Genomic DNA, 17496 nt, shown 5'->3' with positions numbered 1-17496 from the left:
AAAATGAATTAATGCGTGCAAGAAAAAAAAATGCAAAAAACCGCCACTGCCGCTGTCACCTTTTGAAACAGCCGGGCGCTTCTCAGCGCTCTCCCAATGCCGAACCCGGAAGTTCGGCAAAAGTTCGAGTGGCTGCCAAGAAGCCCCGCCGCCCGGCTGTTGCCTTTTGAAACAGCCGGGGGGCTTCGCCACCTCCGTTTGAGCCTCCCGACCAGCCCGACAGCTCCACGGTTCTTTTGAAAAGCTGACAGTCGGGTGGTGGGGCTTCTCAGCGTCCTCCTGAACCCAAACGCTGACCCTGAACTTTTGCCGAACCTCCAGGTTCGGCGTTCAGGAGAACGCCGAGAAGCCCCCTGGCTGCTTCAAAAGGCGACAGCCGGGCGGCGGGGCTTCTCAGCGGCCTCCCGAAAGCCAAAATTGGAAGTTCGGCAAAAGTTCGGGTTTGGCGTTCGGGTTCGGGTTCGGGAGGACACCGAGAAGCCGCCCGGCTGTTTCAAAAGGCGACAGCCGGGCGGCGGGGCTTCTTGGCGGCCACCCGAACCTGAACTTTTGCCAAACTTCCAAGTTCGGCGTTCGGGCGGCGGGTTTGTAAGACAGAAAAAGTTCGGAAGAAGAGGCAAAAAATTTCCGAGCCCCGGGTTCGTATCTCGGATTGTTCGTACGGCGAGGGGTTCGTATCATGAGGTACCACTGTATTTTGTTATGAGCAGAGGAGTGGATCATTCTTCTTGTGAAATATTTCTGGACTCTCTCAATTGTATTAATGTCTGGCATGCAGTGCATGTTCCGGACAGGTGAGCTATATTTGTGGATTGGTCTGGCAAATGTTTTGTATCTTCTGGTTAACAGTTTAATATTGCCAGAGAAGAAGCTGCGCAAGATTAGGTTAATAACTTAGTGCCTTTTTGGCAATGTTGTTGCAGTGGGCTCTAGCACTTAAGTCATTAGATATGATTACTTCAAGGTCCCTAACAGAGTGAGGGTCATCTCTAAGGTCTCCAAGTTTGCATTTGTATTTGCAGGCAAGCAGAAAAGCACCCTTTGCTCCAGAAGGTAAGCTTGGAGTAGATGGAAAACAGCAAAGAAGCAGATTTTGGCTAAACTTCTAGGAAAAATGTCCAAATGGTTATTCAATAGTGGGGGAGGAGGTCGCTTTGGGAGACAGATGGCCCTCTTCACCGGAGCAAGACACTTTTAACTCCATCCTGCAAAGTTTGTAGAACTTATATGGAGAAATGAAGGTTCAGAAGATTGATCAACACAGATCCTCTGGCCGAAGGGTTACCCCTGCCTAAATTTACTCTTCATAATCCAAGTTTACTTTAGAGTGGTTTTGTAATCCCAGAATGCGTACAATCATACCGCACCGCTTCATATTTATAAAAAAACCATCTGGAGACCGTTTGGGTAGATAGTCGATAAAATTACCATCACCATAATCCTGGGGAAGAAGCGCCAGATGGAGAGAGCAGCGTTTCCTCAACGCTCTTTTTTGCAACGTCTGCCGAATCCCACCGAAGCCAGTGTAAAACCAACCCGGCCCAGGGATGTGCCCATCCCCCACACCCACCCGCTCCCCGTTACACGTGTACACCAGCCACCTACAACGGCAGGCCGGGAACCCTCTTCTCCGCGCGCTATCTTTTCCCCCCCTCTCCTTTTCTTCGGGGAGCCACCCCGTTTCCTCGGGCGCGGAGGCGCGCTTGCAGCTTGGTTAGCCGGCCGGCCGACGGGCCGGAGGGGGGTGGAAGGGGAGGGGGCTTCCCCGGAGGCGCGCGTGCTCCAGCGCCCCCCCGCGGTCCCCGTTGCGCCCAGCCGGATCACGTGCGCGAGTGACAGAAGCGAGCCGCCCTCGCCGCGGCACCGCAGTTCCTCGCCGCTGCGCGGCCGGGGTGGAGCGAAGGAGAGCGCGCTGCTGCTTCTTGCTGCCTCTTCTGCTGCTGCTGCTGCTGCTGCTGCGCTCGGTGCGTGAAGCCGGGAGGGAGGCAGCGGCGAGATTGCAAGCGGGCCCGCTCGGCTCCGTGCCACCCCGCCAAAGACTCGCCCGGATCTGGACGCGGCGTGAAGAAGCAGCAGCCGCAACAGCAGCCACGCCACCATGGCGGGGCTGAACTGAAAGCGGCGGCGAGGGAGGAGGGAGAGCGCTCTGCATACCCTCCTCCAGCCCATCCCTGGTGGAGCTGGGCTGGGCAGGGCTGGCGCTGCGCGTCGCGGGGCTCCTTCCCAGCTGAGCCCGCGCGATCACTCGGGCACCCGAGCCCGGCGCGCGGGGGTGGGGAGGGCCGGGCGCTTTTGTGCTTCTGCCCCTCGCTCGCCTGCCCGCCCGCCCGCCTCTCCTTTTCCCGTCCTTCCTCCGGGGCGGCGTGCTTGTGTGCGCGGGTCGCGAACAAAGACCCCCGGGCGCACCCGGCGCGGCAGAGAAGGGCGCGGGGCGAGCGAGAAGATCGCCCTTCCCGGGATCGACTATGGCGGATCGCAGCCTGGAGAGCCTCTCTCTGCCGCTGGAGGTGAGAGCGCGGCTGGCCGAGCTGGAGCTGGAATTATCGGAAGGTAAGGAGAAGCCGGCGCGGTGGGGGGGGGGAGGTGTTGGTGGTGGCGGGGCGAGACCTCCGCGGCCAGAGCCCGAGCTGGTTCCCGCGGTGCCTCCTCGGGGCGCACGGCACCCGCCGGCACCGGGCACCCCACCACGATAAGGGGAGGTCCGGCGGGAGCGCCCATCTTCCGCTGGGGAATTTGTGGGTGCTCCCGAGGAAGGGAGTCGGCGGGGCGGCTGGAGGGCGCGAGGCTGGGGTGCGCGTAAATGTGCAGGCGCTACCTGGAAAGGTGGATGGATGTCTCTCCTCTGCAGTGTGCAGGGTCTCGCCACCCCGCGTGTGGGTGGGTGGGTGTGTTTAGATTTGGCATGTGTCAGTTGATTCTTGTGGGCGTCAGTTCCTCCTGGTATGTGGGTGACATCGCCAAAGAAATGGGGTGTGTGCTTGTGTGTGTGTGTGTGTGTGTAAAGATTCCCTGCTGAGATTTCTCCTCCCTCCCCCTCTTTCCTCTCTCGCTCTTTCCACTTGGAGCTCTGGGTCCTAGGGGAGCGGAGGCCAGGCTGCATTTATTCCTCGTTCTTTCTTAGTTTCTTCAGAAACTGGTTATTAATGTCATTGCGCTGAAGAAGGGGTGGGGGAAGCGATCCTCGATGGCGGCTGTTGTCTTTGCTAGCACCGTTTGGAGTGGTTGTGTATTCAAGATAGGGTGGGTGTTCTGCTCGGTGATAAATCCCCTTTCCTTCTTCCTCCCCACCCCCTTTTTTTTTTGCTATTCTTCCTGCCACAGTGGTAGGAACGATAGAAGGAAGAGGAGGAGATGTTGGCAGGGAGAGATGCTGTTCCAGCATTGTGTGCTTTATTACAGAGAATGGAAAATCTTTAGGGCTGGGCTTATGAGGAATCTCATCCTTGCCAAGAGAGGGAGAAAAATACAGTTTTGGTTTAAAGAAATCTCCACCAGCCCCAGCCCCAAAAGCATTTTCTCCTGTCTAATCTAATGTGAGGATTCCTTTGCTCGTTGGAATCTTATCTACAGAAGGATCTAGTGGCTCCCTGTTCAATCAAATTTTGGATAGGCACCATCAGTGCCAGTTTTCGGTCTGATTATTCTTACCTATTACAGAGAAAGAATAAAAGATTGTTTGGGGTTGAGGTTGTGGTGGCTTATTTTCACACTTTGATGGGAAATAAGTGCAATTATTCAAGATTTTGGTCCTTTCGTGGGCCCTGGGAAGTTCCTTCTGCATTAAAAAAAAATAAATCTTGCCGATTTCTTAAGACTGTATTATTATTTTTTGCATTGGGCTAATAACCGTTGAATGGTATGATGCACGTCTTACGCAAAGTGTGTGTGTGTGTGGCTGCTGTGTATTACAGAACCTTTTCCCTTTTGCCAGTCCAAACACTACGTTGTTCTGAAGCTCACACATTTTCAATCCGATTTGACGTACTGTATTTCCTTTTCCCCAGTTTTATTTCTCTGGCTCCAGTCAAAATCTCCACTTCTAGCCAATCTTTCAAGTACTTAAGGAAATAATGCTGGGGTGGGGGCAGAGGGGAAGGAGGGTTATAATTTTTTTTTGGGGGGGGGGGAGGGTGGAGCCTTTCTTTTCCTTTTGGAAAAGGTTTGTTCCCATCCCATTTTGAAAGTCAAAGGAAGCCGGACATAACCCTGCAACCTCCAAATTAAGGAATGGGATACTTTTGCCCCCCAGCCTGTATTTCTCCTCTTTCCAGTGTTTTTTTCCTCTTGTGTAACGGTTTGAGAAGGGCCTGTAGCCAGAAAGTTAAAAGCACTCATGCCATTTCCATTAGTGTGGAAGAACTGGTGCATTTATTTCCCTTTTAACACTAGGAGGGGGGGGGAGTGGGCAAACTACTGGGCCTGCTAGTAGTCCTTTTGCATTCCAATATCATGTAAAAGGGCAGAGGGGAGTGGGCAGCATTGGCAGCAGCTGTATCAAGGGGTTAAAGCAATATTGACTTATCCAGGTGTGGGTTTGTTTTGTTTCTCAGCTGACAGGGACAGGCAAGTGAATTTGTGCACACACAAACCACACTTGTAGATCTGAATAGTGTGTGTGTGTGCAAAAACAATGTGCTGTGATAGAAGCACCCTTGTAGCCTGTCCAACTTGTAAGTCCAAAAAAGATTTTCCTCCCAAAACAAACTACAGTATAGGAAATTCTGTGGCGGGGATTGGATGACTATTCTGTTCAGTTTCCAACTTCTATTAATCCTGCAATCCAGCAATTCCTGTGACCTCTACTCAGAAGTAAGCTGCAGTGTGTTAAAAGAGATAACTTACTTTAATTACTCTTGGGTAAATAAATACATTTAAGGAGTTACTGAACAATCAGTAATATTTAGTTCGGAGACAGTAATGCTGATAAGGTTTGAGTTTTCCAATAATTTTTCCTTTTCTAATGATTCTGTAACTTCATTTTCATGCGGCTTTTAGGAAAAACTAATCAGCTGGGACTGTGGTAAAAAAAGTGTTTTACCATACCTGGGAACTATGGTAAAATAGTGCTTTCACTCTTAAATATGAACACATTATATATTTCAGTAAATTGTGGTATTTGCATAAATCACATTGGGAAGGCACATTGTATACTTTTCTAAATGTCTTGTTCAATGAGCAATACGTTTTATATGTAACAGTTCTACCAAAAAATGTATAGAACTTTGTGGCTTTCATCTTGACTAAAAAAAACCAAAAACCCACCACCACCCAACTTCTCTGTCCCTTCCTCCGTTCCCTAATGCTTCTGGTAAAAAGGGTTCCATCAAGAACACCAAAACTGATTTCTCTTAGTTTGTCCCCAGTCTGGTGTCCTCCTGAATGAGATGGATTACATCTTCCATCAGCCCCAGTGATTAGGTATCCTAGCACTGATTGGTAAAGATTATAGACAGAGGATGTAGGTGATATAAATGTAAAGGAAAATGAAATTGTAGCTGTATTACAGACATAACAAAAATATAATGCAATGAACTTTTAAGAAATGCTTTAAAAATATTCAAGATTTTAAAAAAGAAAATGAAAGAAGAATGTGCAACTTTGTAAAATAATTAGGTTTATATAAAAATACTGAAATAAAAAATCTTAAATATAAAAATTTGTTGAAATCAGGGGAAACTATCTTTAGTTAAAAATATGGAGCTATCAAGCTCCCAGCTTCATATGGGAGTTTCAGAATATATATTTTTTCCTTGCTATTGATTTTGAGAAGCTTTTTTTTTCTTTTAAAGGCTTATGACCTTACTCTTTGTTAATGAAGAAATTTATAACTTGCACGATTTTTTTTACAGTACATAACATGTTTGTGCATTAATGTTTGCATTATTTGATCTTACCTATACAGCAATAAATGCCCATGACCCAAAAAATGATTCATTCTAGGTCCCATATAGGGATATAGGAAGCCTCTTTCTAAATCAGTTAATTGAATCATCTGGTTTGTTTGTTACTATTTCTGATTTGCACAAATCATCATCAGGACTGGGCAAATCATCATCAGGATCTGGAGAAGTTGTAGGTTAAACCTCTGACATTTTGAAATCTAGTTTAAGTTCTTACACTGTTACTGTGATTTTTCCCAGACACAGACATACTTGTGACCCAAAATAGCTGCAGGGGACTGATAAACGAGGCAGCATTATGTACATTTTTTTTAAAAAATTGTGTGACGAACCAGTGGGCACCAAGTCAAATTTTGAATTAGCAAACCGAACATGACCGACTATATTGATTGATACAAAGTGCAACAAGTTGCTTAGTTCTCTTCCATTGTGCTGAATTGTTTAATTGAATAATATCGCCTGAAGAAAAAAAAATCCTTCAGCATTTCCCTACTCCTACTGAAGTTTTTTATCTAGCAAAATCAATAGATTCCTGCTAGGTGTCAAACTTGCCACATCACATTGCCGTCATGTAATGTTTCGTGATTTTCCCCCATTCATGGAGCTGGAGTGGGCATGGCCTGGGGTAGGCATGACCTGGTACTTTTGGCACATAGGCTGCCAGTTGGACACCCCTGTGTTCAGAGGTGGGTTGCTAAGGTGGAACGGTGACGTGTCCGCACGTGATTTTGCTACCTGCCCAGGTGCAGTAGCATAATTGTGCTGGACTCCGCTAGCACTCAGCCACGGGAGCGAGCACATGTCACCGTTCCATCTTAGCAGCCCACCTCTGCCTGTATTGGAGAGACACATTTCAAATGTCATTCTACTTATTAAGTCTAAGACAGTGATGGCAAACCTTTTTTTCCCTTGGGTGCCAAAAGAGGATGCCAGGCATGGGGGAACTGAGATACTCTTTCCCCCTAGGCCTTTACAATTTTATGCATGGTATATCTGTATGTATGTTTGGTTTTTATAATAATGGGTTTTGAACTGTGTTTAGTATTGGCTTATTATTATATGCTGTTTTATTACTGTTGTTAGCCGCCCCGAGTCTGCGGAGAGGGGCGGCATACAAATCCAATAAATAATAAACAAATAAATAAATAAATGCATGTGCTATCGCACATGTGCGAGTGCCCACACATGCATGCATGTGCCAGCCAGCTGATTTTTGGATTGCACAGAGGCTCTGGGAAGGCAATTTTAGCTTCCAGAGAGTCTCCAGGTGGAAGGGGGAGGGTGTTTTTACCCTCAGCCAGCTCTGGGGAAGCCTTTGGAGCCTGGGGAGGGCGAAACCTACTCAGTCCACCGGAACAGGCTGTTTCCGGCCTCAAGGGGGCCTCCGGGGGGTAGGGGAAGCTGTTTTCGCTCTCCCCAGGCATTGTATTATGGGTGTGGGCCTTATAGTGCACATGCACGCTCTTTTGGCACCCAAGGGAAAAAAAGGTTCGCCATCACTGTTGTAGACTACTGTATATGGAATGATCCCAATTAGGGAAGACTGTAATGAAACAGACATACGTGTGATTCTTCTGTCTGACTTTGGAGATAGGTAGAGTGTGTTAAAAAAAAAGGAAACTGTATTCAAAAGCCCGCTGAATCTCAGATTCCCAACATTGAACTCCATGGGTGTGTAAATATGTCTTATAGCATCTGTAAGTTTTCTGTTCCCCCCTCTCTTGTTCCTCCTTCTCTTACTACTTGTACCCGTCGGTATATAGTTCATAGAAAAAGAAAAGGAGATTGGCTTCCAGAATCATAATTATTTCCAATTAATTATTTCCAAATAATTAATAATTCTTCTAGCGAACTCTTAGAAAATTATGAACGGCAATATTCAAATCTGGGCTACTCCTTCTGGACTGTAAAAATCCAAACAAGCACTAGATGGCAGCAAGAGATAGACAATTCAGCATCCTTTCCTCTTCATTGCCATCTGGTGACCACCTGTATTTTTATTTTTCACTTCCCAGACATAATAGATAGCCCAATTTATGATTGGTTCGATCACTTCCTATCTAGAAGAATGCAAATTAATGCATATAGGAAGTATCTCCAGGAGATTACACTGAGTATCCAGGACAATCCTCAGTTGTTTGTCTTCAAGTAAATTGTGTGGGTTTTTTTTGACTGATCACAATTACTGTGGCAGCCATCTTGAAAAAGGGTAGTTTCCCTACATGTGACCGATTATAATTCAAATGCTCCTTTATGTCCATTAGCCCTAAACTTCATTTATTTCACAACATAAAAGGTAAACATTGAATCGAATTCATGGCATAGCCTATCCTACATTATCTGGCAGCCAACCTGTGTCCCCAAATCTAATAGTTCAGGAGAAGAAGAAAATGCATTAGATATGCTACATGCCCCTTCTTCAGGAAAGAACCGAAGCATAATTTTAGGACATGGCTGTAAACTTCACAGGAGTTAGTCATCTATTTTGAGAAGAAGGAAGATCTATAAAACCTTGGATTATAGTACAGCAGCAGCATTATCATCTTTGAAGAAAAAGTGGTATTTTAATCGCATTACATGAAAGTTAGCCCGAGTGATTACAGTGGGGTTTAATTTTGTGCTTTTACCTGTGTGGGTATAAGAAGCAGGAAGCATTAATTCTGTTCAGCCATCTGACGTCAGTATGTTTTATTTAGTTAGCTATTTTGCTATTTTGCCCACTCTACTGCCCTATTATAGCAACTTTGGTCAACAAGTCATAAAACCATATTTGGAACAGATAACATAGAAATCCCTTAATAACCACATTAAATAAAGTTGACTTTATAAACAAAAAGAAATAAGTTGCCAGAAATTGTTTGCTAGGAAGAAAAGCCCATTAAAGAGTACTTTTTCTATTTTTTTTTAAAAATACCCAAAATAAGAGTGCCAGGTGCATCTATGTAGGCACTTTGTTCTCAGTGTGTTGCTTGCCACTAAGAGGACCAGGTTTCCAATCCATACCTCTCTTATCTCCTGCAGAGATCTGGTTTTCAATAAACCCAGTGTATCTGTTGGTATAGGACAGTGACGGCAAACCTATAGCACGGGCGTCACAGGTGGCATGTGGAGCCATATCTGCAGGCATGCGAGCCGTTGCCCTAGCTCGGCTCCAACGTGCATATGTGTGCCAGCCAGCTGATTTTTGGCTGCACGGAAACTCTAGGAGAGCCTTTTTGGCTTCCAGGGAGCCTCCTGGCTCCAGGAAAGCCTTTGAAGCCTAGGGTGGGTGAAATACGAGCTACTGGGGCCTACCAGAAGTTGGGAAATAAATTTCCGGCCTCCAGAGGGCCTCCGGGGGATGGGGGAAATTGTTTTCGTCCTCCCCAGGCATTGAATTATGGGTGCCTGCGCAATAGCACACATGCACACTTTCGGCACCCAAGGAACAAAAGGTTCGCCATCACTGGTATAGGAGGGGTAGAATTGTTTTCTTTTTCTCTGCTATAATTAGCCTTTTTCCAGAAATTCAGTCAGCCCCCTTATTAAGGGTTTTTCATAAGCTATTAAAACATTGTTGTTAGCCACCCTGAGTCTGCAGAGAGGGGCGGCATACAAATCTAATAAATAATAATAATAATAATAATAATAATAATAATAATAATAATAATAATAGTAAAAATGATAATAATAATAATAATAATAATAATAATAATAATAATAATAGCAGCAGCTTCGGAGAGCCTTTGTGAGTGTTGCCATCAATTATTGATTCATTTTTGTGTGATTTTTATTGATTTTAACATACACACACATTCACATACAATGGAAACACTGTTTTATATTTTTTTAAATGTACGTAAACCGCTGAAAATCTGCCTAGGTTGTGTGATGCAAATCAGATAAGTAACTGAATAAATAAATGATAAGGTGTTGGATAATGTAGCCCATTGCCATGTTGTAAATGACTTTTGCTAAATGAATCCTAGAGGTTTATGGAAACTGGTGCAAAACAGGTGCCATTCTGCAATAGCTTTTGACAAAGTAACTGTCAAAATTTTGTACCAACTGAAGCTTCATGATCATTTTCAAAGGTTGCAGTAAGCCAGCTCTGTTTGTTTGTTTATTTATTTATGAAATTTATACAGCCCCCTTCTTGCTCTCAGAGACTCTAATCTGCTTACAAGCAATAAAGATATACTATAGAAAGTTTTAAGAAACCCACCACATATGCCACAACACTAACTGAACCATTTTATGGGCTTCATCACACTCTGGGTACCCTAGGCCTGCTGGCAAAAACAAGTTTTCAGACGCTTATGAAAAAGTGGGGGCCAGTTCTCAATGATGAGGTACCAAAGAGGGAGCCACCACGAAGAAGGCCCTTCTTCTGGGTCCCAGCAGATGTGCCATCTTAGGGAACAGGAACTGCCTCTCTGCTCTTGTGGATTGAGTGGATGTGACTGGCAAAATGGTGTATGTGATAGGGGTATACTTCTTTCCTGGTTTGAAAGAGCAAAGTGTTCTATTTTGTGCTCACCAATAAAAAGGGATTTAAAAAAAAATAGAGGTACATTTCCTGCTTCAGGTACAATTGTAACTGATGCATCAGCTGAAGCTAGACAGACTTCCTAGAAAAATACGGAAATCGTTCTGCAGATTGCAAGAAATAAGTTTTGCCTAAATTTGTTAATGACAATTTGTCAGACAGTTGAGTTTTATATTAAGTTTAATATTGTGGTATGGATTACAAATAGCTTGTATTTAAAAAATGATGTATGTGATAGGGGTATACTTCTTTCCTGGTTTGAAATAGCAAAATGTTCTATTTTGTGCTCACCAATAAAAAGAGATTTTTTTAAAAAAATAGAGGTACATTTCCTGATTCAGGTACGGTTGTAACTGATCAATCAGCTGAAGCTAGACGAACTTCCTAGAAAAATACGGAAATCATTCTGCAGATTGCAAGAAATAAGTTTTGCCTAAATTTGTTAATGACAATTTGTCAGACAGTTGAGTTTTATATTAAGTTTAATATTGTGGTATGGATTACAAATAGCTTGTATTTCAAAAATGATTGTTCTGCCCTCTGAAATAAAGTTAATCTTTATAATCAGGAGAGTTAGATGTAGTATATAAAACAAATGAAGACACAGTGTCATCACATTTATAAACAAAATACTGTTTTAGGAATATTTTTTAAGCTGTGCTGGTTTTCTGAGATTCATCGTTGAGGTGTTCCCTTAAAATGAATAAAAAATGAATTCTCATTCAACTTTTAGGACAACCTTACAATTCTTGATTTGAAGCAGAATTTAACTTGATTAATTGTCTGGCAGAGAAATTGTTGTTTACATTAGGAATGTGACTGAATTGCTGGAAAAATTCTATTTTTATAGGCTGGCTTGATGAATCTTTTGAAGTCTTGTTGGATTAACCATATTGGGTAAGAAGATCGATCTGGAATGAATAAAATTTCGGTAGTTCAACACCATTCTAAAGGCCCCTTAGATGGAATTTTAGTTCAAAATTCAATACTTTTGAAGCAACATAAATTAATCCATGAAAAAACCCCTCTTTTGTATTTTTTAAAAATAATGTAATTATTATACTCTATTTTTTTTTCTTATTTCAAGATTGTAATACATAAAATTGGGCCATTGTGATTAAAATTGTAATGAAAATTAGATTTCTTTGAGCTCTATTTAATATAAAATAGAACATTTCCATTTAAAATGTGTTATTTGATGTTTTTTTCCCACTTTTGCTGCTATTATTGTTTTAGCTTTTGTTTTATGTCACAGTTTTTTTAAAAAAAATGTTTTGTTTTACATAAGCTTTTAAGGAAGACTTTTAAGGAATGGAGTAACATTTTTTTTTTTAAAAAAAATGACATTTGTGTAAGTAGAGGACCGAATCAGAAATCATTACCTATGTGTGTTACACGGTTTTTTCTTTTAGTTCATTTGTTACAGAAATCTCTGTTGTCCTTCAGTCATGTTCCTGAGTCTTTTAATATAAAATATTCAACACTTGGAATGCATTCACTCTCTTGAATCCCAAGAGACAACAGTAGCGAGAAAAACAGGGCAGCCAGTTTATCAAACATAGAACTGGTCATAAAATTGTATTTGGCAATTCTCCATTACGTTTTTGGATAGAGAAATGGAGTTTCTCTAGATCAATGTTCTCAACCTTCCTCACCTATGGATGACTTGTGGGAGCTGTGGGAGTTGAAGTCCACATATCTTAAAACTGCCAAGGTTGAGAAACACTGCCCTTGCAAAGGAGAAACTCTTCAGCCATTTTTTGAAGGCAAGACTGCCTATTCATGGGAATGGTGGCACCATCACTTAAAAACAAGTCAGATCTTCTGTTGGGAATTAATTGAAGTGTGGGAAGCTGGAAAGCTGTAGACTTTGAAGAGAGATGCTTTTTAAAACAGGACATTCTTGTAAATCATTTGTCCATCATATAATTAAATAAGGGTAAAAAACATCACACTCCACCTATGCTGGTATTACCACAATTCCCATTAGAAAGAATCTCTAACAGCAAAGTTTATTCAGTGAACTACCAGTTAAGGAAAATACAGGATCATTTTTCTGCTTGATACTACAGAAAATATTAGGAAGAAGACTAAAGTGATTTGATCTAATTAAGGCAGTTTTACCTTGATACTATCTGGACCAGTTCCCAAAACTGGCAACCTTTAAGGTTTTTTGGACTTCTTCAGACAGAATTTCTAGATATATTGAATTCAAAAGTCCAGTTGTAATACTTTTAGCTATTTGCTGCCCCATCTAAGTGATATCTGGTTGGCAAAGGACACACTGAAAATTTGGATCAGGCTAGCTGGATTTGACACTTGCTGAAGGAAGAAACCTCGCTGCTGTGCAGATGTTGTAATTCTATTTTTAGTTTACATTTTGAGTGTCTGTAGCCAATTATATCCCCAGGTTATTCTACAAATTCAAATATGTGGATTACATCAAATTTCACAGTGAATGTCTGGATAGGGCTTTTTCTAAAGCATTTGGCCAATTGTGATTATAATTAAAACCTGGACTAAATTTGTTTTTCTGTCATTCCCAGAGTGAAGATTTCCTAAATATATGAATTAGCATAGCATGGCCACGTAGGATGCTTTGCGCCACAAAATATCTGCTCTAGTATTATTACATTCAGTGGTTAGCTTTACCCATTGAATTAAACCACCATTTTTAATTGTGGCTCATTGAATAAGTCACAGTTGGGTAGATTTCAACATCACACTAAAACAAAATTACATTATGAATTAATGTGACATATGAACCCAATTCTACCTGTATATATTATTCGGTGTACCTCATTTCCTCTTACTTGTTTTGTTTTTTTGTGGAGTGTGTACATTGCAAGAAATTATGTGCCAAGCCTGATTTGTAATTCATGAGATTTACAATCTGACATTTCCTTGGCATTTAACCATACTTGAATTTAATAGAACAGGTATTTATTTAAAAGTACTACTGAATAAGCCAAAACTCCACTTGGCATGACATTCTACCTGTTTGCCTTATGTGTGCAGATACTTCTAATCAGGGCTTTACAATGTTTAGCATACAATCTCTGAAGAGTATTTTGCAGTACGCCTGTAGCACTTTGCTACAACACCTTAGAGTAGCTGTGGTGCAGATGAGAATGTGCACCAGCAGAAGAAAAAGGTGCAGCTGCTTCTAAGGTGTTGCATACAGGTGCTAACATTCCTGCTCTGAAGCATTAGTTGATGATGGAATCTGAAGACTTGTAGAGTCCTGCTGTTAATAAAGCAGGAAATTGTAACTTGTGAGTGAGAGTAATAGGACCCACGTTTGCACTGATAACGGTCAAGGATTTTGTGCAAATGCAAGGTTAAAATAACGCCTCCTGTCTAGTTTCTATTAGAATCCTGTATCACATATATCACAAGGCTTGTTTTCTAATAAACATGTTTCAGAAGTTTTAAAGAACAAAGGGCAAACACAGGTATATATGTAGTCCTTGATGTACAACCACCTGTTTAGCAGCCATTCAAACAGTGCAGAAAAAGTGGCTTATGATTGGTCATTGCATTTCTAACTGTTGCCATGGTCATGTGATCAAAATTTGGATGTTTGGCAACTGGCACATATTTACCTCGGTTGCAGTGTCCTGGGATCATGTGACCTCCATTTGCGACATTCCCAGATGGTTTCCAAGAAGCGAATCTGTGGGGGAAAAGCAGATTCACTTAACAATTTTGGCATAAAAGATCGTAAAACCTAACATGACATGCCTTGGTTAGCAATGGAAATTCTGGCCTGAATTGAGGACTAATTATACCATCTACAGGTAGTCCTCGATTTACGACCACACTTGCTCCCCCAAATTTTCTTCTGTTAAGTGAGGTTTGCCCCACTTTACAACTTTTCTTACCATAGTTGTCAAGTGAATCGTAAGCAGTTGATAAGTTAGTAGCCCAGTTATTTAGTGAATCTCGCTTCCCCATTGACTTGACCCCATTGTCAAGCGGTCCCATACGGGGATCACATGACCCTGGGACACAGCTATAAGAACCATTTGCCCAATATCTGAATTTTGATCACATGGTGATATGGAAGCAGCAGAGGTCATAATTGTGAAAGACGATCATAAGTCACATTCTTCAGTGCCGTTAAATAGTCACCAAATGAACTATTGTAAGTCAAGGACTACCGGTAGTTTTAAAACTTTTCAAATGTACTTTCAGACCCTTAATTCTATCTTTTAGTTTCTATTTTCTATTCTATTATTGTATTTGTTACATGTCAGAACTTGTGATTCCTTCAGCGGTAGGGAAAATATGGTTTCAGTGCAAAAATAAGAGCTGTCCAGAAAGGAATATGGCTGGCGTTATTCCATTTATGTGCATAGGAAGAGACCCAATCCACATACTTGGATGTATTAACTACTTCAAGGTGGAAGCCTTGGCTAACTCCCTAAGGCTTGCCAACTATGCCTGTTTTAAGAATAAAAAGTGTAAATAAAGTATCATAAAGCTCAATGATTCGGAGATATATACTAACTTATTTCTAAATAAGTAAATAAAGTATCATAAAGCTCAATGATTCGGAGATATAAACTAACTTATTTCTGAAGTTCTAATCTTCCAACAATACTTCTTAAATCATTACTCTTTCTCTGAACAATTATAGAGCTGAGAATAGGTATTATAGTAGTTACATCTCTGAATATTATCATGAATAGTAATGAGCAGTGGTGAAGGAATACATGTGGGTAGATGTGTGTGTGTGTTTGTTGGGGAGGGTGTGTTCAAAGAAATAAATATTGTGCACCCAGCTTTTTGCTTTAGCAAATCCTACCGATTTTACTAACTTGATGAGAGGTTCTCAACCATTAAAGAAAGAAGTCAGCCTGTTCATTAAACCTGAATGCTTAATCAGATATCCTTTAAGCACAATATAAAGAATAAAAGTCCTTGAATAATTTATGTGGAAAGTAGATCCGCTAGATGAAAGAAGCCTTGCTGTTTCCTATTCACTAAAAAAAAATATGGAGATGAGAATCTATTTTTCACATAATGGTATTATTAATGAAAAGCGTGTGTGTGCGGAAATGGTATCATCTAAACCAGAGGTGGGGAACTATGGCTCCTTTATGACTTGTGTATTTCAACTCCCAGAATTCCTTTATGCTAGCTCAGGAATTCTGGCAGTTGAAGTTTACAAAAGGGCCATAGTTCCCCATCCCTAATCTAGACCTGTTGGAAGACAGAAAAAAGTTACCATATCTGGTAATAGCTTCATATACCAGTGGTTCTCAACCTTTCTAATGCCATGACTCCTTAATACAGTGCCTCATGTTGTGGTGACCCCAACTATAAGCCTAGTGCCAATTCTCCCAACAGAGCTGATTGGCAGGAAGGTCAGAGGGACGCCCCCACTGTAAACGCCTGATTGGTCAGATAGTAAAAATATGTTCCAAGGTGCCAGGATTGAAGCTTTAGTTCCTAACCCCATGGGAAATTTGTCTTTTCCCATGGTCCTAGGTGACCCTTGTGAAACAGTTGTTCGACCCCCAAATGGATCCTGACCCTCAGGTTGAGAACCACTGAGACTTGTGGGTTTTTTTATTTGTGATTGGTTGACATGTTTGGAAATAAAATGTCCCAAATAATTTGTTCAGATATCTCAGAACTTCTTATTGATCTATCAGTACTGCAAAGCATCAATAAAAGGGTTATGACCAAACTTCTAGGAACTATGTCTGTTCAGTTATTCAAAAGAGTTCAAGTATCTTGCATTGGCATCCTTCAGGCTCAAAAGACCATGGTATCATGCTCTGGATTCCCAAGTACCTTCAGATAAAAGGAAATTATGATAATTGGTCTAAGCTAGTGATGGTGAACTTTTCCCCCCTCAGGTGCCAAAAAAAGCATGGGCGTGCGCTATCACGCATGCCGATGCACACATCCATAATTCAATGCCCTGGGAGGGCAAAAAGCACTTCCCACACCCCCTGGAGGCCCTCTAGAGCAGCGGTCTCCAAACTACGGCCCGCGAGCCGCATGCGGCCCACTGAGGCCATTTATCCGGCCCGCGGATGAGTGATACAACACAGTGTTCCATCTAATTTTCTATGAATAAAATGCGGTATTTTGTTAGTAACTAATATCAATCATCAAAAAAGTTGCAAAAGTTTGTTTTCCTAATTTTGTTATCCAGTTACATACATTTTCTTTTAATTAAATTCCCTCCTTAATGTTCCTTCAAAAAGTACACCAATTATATTTCTAACTTATTAACCATTATGCCAAAGTGCTTCCTTCTTTCTTTATACATTTTTATATAAGCCAAGAAAACCTACAATCAGATGTTAACAAAAGCAAATAAAAAACAAAACATAAACATCTATGAATTTCAGACTTCTTCCCCCCCCTCTAAATAGTATATTCCCATTTTGTTTTTTACTTTGAAATAAGGTATGTGCAGTGAGCATAGGGATTTGTTCATAGTTTTTTTTTATAGTCCAGCCCTCCAACAGTCTGAGGGACAGTGAACTGGCCCCCTGTGTAAAAAGTTTGGGGGTCCCTGCTCTAGAGGTTGGAAACGTCTTGTCAACCTCTGGTGGGTCCAGTGGGCTCGTGTTTTGCCTTCCAAAGGCTTCTCTGGGGCAGGGGGAGGATAAAAATGCCCTCCCCATCCCCCCCGAGGCTCTCTGGAAACTAAAACGCCTTCCCAGAGTGTCTGTGTGAGCCAAAAATCTGCTGACCAATATACACATACATGTTGAAGCTGAGCTAGGGCAACAGTTCAGGTGCCCGCAAATATGGCTCCGCATGCCACCTGTGGCACCCGTGCCATAGGTTCGCCATCACTGGTCTGAGCTAACTTAAAAGTAAACATTTTCCCTTTCCAATCATATCCTACCATAGGGGGCAATGCTTTCTCCAGTTTTTGGCTGTGGGAGCCAGCATTGTCTGAAGATGCTTCTATGGTTATGTGTCAGTTGAGATGCACAGAGCGCTCTTATCTTCCCACTGAAGTGGTGCCTATTTATCTACTCACATTTACATGCAAGGAATCTTCAAGGAATCCTAAAATGCTGGTCTCGAATCGGA

General features: G+C 42.1%; 1 protein-coding gene across 4 annotated transcripts in view; it reads left to right on the top strand.

Annotated features, from left to right (window-relative positions):
- The first annotated feature begins 2242 nt into the window (after positions 1-2242).
- LOC139154351 (disco-interacting protein 2 homolog C) overlaps positions 2243-17496 on the top strand; it is a 416316-nt gene continuing 401062 nt past the window's right edge. For 3 of the 4 annotated variants that reach the window (XM_070728823.1, XM_070728822.1, XM_070728826.1), the window contains exon 1: positions 2372-2550. In XM_070728823.1, the coding sequence (XP_070584924.1) occupies positions 2466-2550 (85 nt within the window). In that variant the 5' untranslated portion in view covers positions 2372-2465. Of the gene's footprint in view, positions 2551-17496 lie in introns of all 4 variants that reach the window. The other variant, XM_070728824.1, reaches the window with a different exon arrangement.

This window comes from Erythrolamprus reginae, chromosome Z (assembly GCF_031021105.1).
Source record: "Erythrolamprus reginae isolate rEryReg1 chromosome Z, rEryReg1.hap1, whole genome shotgun sequence".
In the NCBI taxonomy this organism is placed as follows: domain Eukaryota; kingdom Metazoa; phylum Chordata; class Lepidosauria; order Squamata; family Dipsadidae; genus Erythrolamprus; species Erythrolamprus reginae.
Note: the sequence above shows the minus strand (reverse complement) of the source record. Positions and strands in the feature narration are given on the sequence as shown.